Source organism: Poecilia latipinna, unplaced genomic scaffold, assembly GCF_001443285.1.
Source record: "Poecilia latipinna isolate Pla-1442-1.1 unplaced genomic scaffold, P_latipinna-1.0 Scaffold10, whole genome shotgun sequence".
Taxonomy (NCBI): domain Eukaryota; kingdom Metazoa; phylum Chordata; class Actinopteri; order Cyprinodontiformes; family Poeciliidae; genus Poecilia; species Poecilia latipinna.
In genome coordinates, this window is record NW_015112626.1 from 544,826 (window position 1) to 548,615 (window position 3,790).

The 3,790-nt window shown below is 37.2% G+C and overlaps 1 protein-coding gene across 1 annotated transcript in view; it reads right to left on the minus strand.

Moving 5' to 3' along the window:
* gbe1b (glucan (1,4-alpha-), branching enzyme 1b) overlaps positions 1 to 3,790 on the minus strand; it is a 127,159-nt gene that overhangs the window by 111,187 nt on the left and 12,182 nt on the right. Inside the window, exon 2 of the mRNA XM_015029438.1 lies at positions 1,122 to 1,291. Within this exon, the coding sequence (XP_014884924.1) occupies positions 1,122 to 1,291 (170 nt within the window). The remainder of the gene's footprint in view (positions 1 to 1,121; positions 1,292 to 3,790) is intronic.

Genomic DNA, 3,790 nt, shown 5'->3' on the forward strand with positions numbered 1-3,790 from the left:
GCAATCATTCCTAGTCTCTCATCTGTGCATGCTTTTTTTTTTTTTTTTTTTTTTTTTTTTTTTCAGTTCAGTGTGATTGTGTCATACCTTTGCTTTGCTGCTCTCCTTTTTGTCACATCTGTATGTCACTGCAAAAGTGCCTCTACATTTTGCTGTAAGAGCAGTTGGACAGATGAGTGTGTTGCAGAACTGCAACTTCGAAGCAGCTCCAGGTGTAAGCACACCATCGAGTGTGTCAGCACACCATGGGCTCTGGGTGCTTTTCTTTGTGACCATGACCAGAGCCATCAAAGCTCTGCACAATCGATGCAGTGACACACCAAAGAGTTCTGCTGAAGTCTTGACAGCTCTGTCGCAGGACGCAGTCACAAGTTGCCGAGGTTATGGGGGAAAAACACACAGAGCCTTGGTTGAGTAGCACCTTCTGCCATCTGTCAATGCTTCGAGATTATAATGTTTTGTTGTGAAAAACGGAGAAAGGAAATGGACAAAGAGCTCTCCAGCCACTCTGGCGAGAATGAGGAGAACGGTAAAAATAACTGAGTCCTGAAAGACCTCATTTGTTTTAACAACACAGAGTTAGCAAAGGCTTTTAATCAGGCATGTTAATTATTTTTTTCATTTCTCTGCAGATTCCAGAAAAAAAAAACAAAAAAAAAAAAAAAAAATCCAAAAGTATTGACCTAAAATTATTTTCAAGTTCAGGAACCGGGGAAAATAATGATTTAATTAAAAACATAGTGGTTGCACACTTTCAACAACTTTCTAACCAATGATGAAATAACCAGCAACTGAAATGTTAACACAAATACTCCACATTTAAAGTCTTGGATATGCAAGTTTATACTGTGTAATCAATATTTCCTAACATTTCTTTCACCCTGGAGGGCTGTTTGAACAAGACAACACCCTCTTGGTGCTTTATGCTGACCTTTTTCTTACAGACTTGATCAGCTTAGAGGTTCATGTTTTCTACCTAAATCACCATAAAGACACGCTGTCAGGATATTTCAGGACATATTTAATACAACAGAAAACAATGCAAAATTTCAATAATCTGGTGTTAATTAGTGAAAACCAGTTCATCTGTTAGGCAAGAGAACAAAACTCATGTTACTTACTGAATTCACCAGTGAGAAAAAGGGCCTCAGCAGCAGGAGCCCATTCCTTGAAAAACAGGCTGTTGTCGGGCAATCGCTGCACACCAAAGCTGCGATAGCTGCGTGTGAACTGGTCAACGCCTCCCTCTGCCTCCTCCAGCAGAAGGACCTGCTTCCTTAGCATGTCATACCTTTCAACCAAACAGAAAAGATAAATTAACGAAATGAAAATTCAACATAACACTGAAATTCTTATGGCTATGTTCGAAGTTCTACAATATAAAAGAAGGGAAATTCACAAATTCTAGGCTTATTTCCAGTATTTTGACTGTCTCTATTTCTAAATAATAGTTCTAGGGTCTTTGGAAGACAAACAGCTGGTTGGCTGGTGACCACAATCAAACAATTTTCAGGTGACCAGCTGGTCAGAAATAGAGAAACCTGGTCTTTTTTCCCCATCAGTGCCTGAGTGTTGATGTTAAAAGTTGAGCAATCAGCAACACTCTTGAGTGTGGAAGTTGTATTGCAAGGAGATGCCTCAAAGCTTGCCATTTCTGGTGTCAATGCCATTTATCGATGAAATCTGAGCAAGCACAAACACATAACTACAACCATGTACACAGAAACTCACTGCTCAGGGGAAACTTCGAGAATCTACTTAAAATAGCCTCGCAGTTCTCTCTTTGCCCGAGTACCAGCAGAAAACCCCAGAATGCACAGGGAGAATGTAGAAACTTCATGCAGAAAGACCCCAGGCCAGCATTTGAGCCCAAGGCATTCTTACTGCAAGGCAACAACTGCTCCACCATGCAAACTTCGACAGAAACCATTAAGGATGAAAATGTATTAGTCTGTTTTAGTTTCTTAACTTCGGTCACGAAGCATGCTGGATTGGAAACCTTTGCCAATCCTTTGGGAGATGTCAGATTTAATGTAATTGTGTACATTCTCCATGGCGTTGACACAGGAAACTCATGTTTACATTTACAGGTGAGTCTCAAAAAATGCTAAGTTCAATATTCCTATCACTCATTTCATAACGTGAAACTCATTTTCTATGGTGACATATTTCAAGACTTTATTTATTTAAATTTTGATGGAGATGGCTTACAGATAATGAAAATTCAAAATTCTGTCTTAGAAAATTTGAACATTGTGAAAATGTTAAATACTGAAAACTAATGGTGTCACACTCCAATCAGTTAAAACGCCTACCAAAGGTTTCCTGAGTAGGGTTCATTGTATTAATTATAATTATCACAAGCATTGTATCAATAAAAGTCATAATGGAAGAAATTACAACATAAAAATATAAGCTGGTCACATCAGGACATAATTCATTTATTATTTTTGTCTGAGTAAAGACATAAAAAGAAGGCATTAGAAATATTTCTAACATGATGCAAATGTTTGACTGGTATGATGTTTGCATATCTAAATTGTTAGCAACAGTAAAAATAGATTTCCTAATTTCCTTTTAATCGTCAGTGTAACAAGCAATTGCAAACGCAAAACAGCGATCAAGCGCTCTGCAGTCATGCATGGGAAAAGTTTGATTTCCTTTATCATTATAACACTTCTCGAAGCATTTCAAAAACATTCTAGCACAAGCAGCCCTTGGTGCCTTCTTTTTTTTTTTCTGCACCTTCTTTTTTTAATCTTTTTGAGGTTCTACCTCCAGATGAAAACCTGCCTCTCTGCCTTTAGAATGTATGACTACAGGCATTTCCTAAGAGATAAACGTCTGTCTATTACCTTGAACTGCAAAAGACAGACTAACTAGTTTACAATTTATCTCACTTTCGTTTCTGCAGGCAAGCTGGTGTCCATATCAGATTCCCCGGGTACAGAGTGCCTCTCTCAGCCAGCAGAGTTAAATGTACTCCATCCCCTATAGCCCTGAACCAAAGCTGAGGCTCGCCTGTGAATGCCCTGGGGTTTAATGATGATTTCTCAGCAGCTGCTTCCTGACTCAAGCATGCTGGATGCAGGCAGTGGCTACCAAATGGAAACCTTTAAAGTCTGACCAATGCTGCCACATGCCTCCTATAGCACTTTGTCACAATTTTGAGAATATGCTGAAAGGAAAGAGAGCACAAAAACGAAGTAACCCAGAGTTACAGTACTTACACCCCTAAAAATTCTGTGAATGACTTTAAATGAGGCAAGTAAACATAATTCAGCCCTTTATGAACACGCTGGCCTCTACCAACAGTGATTTGAAGTACACCACTAAGTCCACCTCCAAATAATTTAAAGTTAAAAAGATATATATTTAAACTAAGTCTTGGAGTGGTCTAGTCAAAGCCCAGACATAAATCTGATGCTGTGGTATAGCCTTTATTTTTGCTCAAAACCCTCCAATGTGATGAATAAAAAACAAATCTTAAAAGAGGAGTGGGTAAACATTTCTGTGCAGTCTTATAAAAGACTAATTGTCACTTTCATACAAACTTCTAGGTTTAGGGAGGAATTATGTTTAAGCTACTTTCAGCTCATTTTGATATCCTTCTTCTCCTTCATAAATAAAGTAAATATTTGAATGATGGTTGTTTCATTTTATTTTGGGTTCTCTTTGCCTTATATATATATATATATATATATATATATATATATATATATATATATATATTTTTTTTTTTTTTTTTTTTTTTTTTTTTTTTTTTTTTTTATAATTTTTTGTTTTTTAA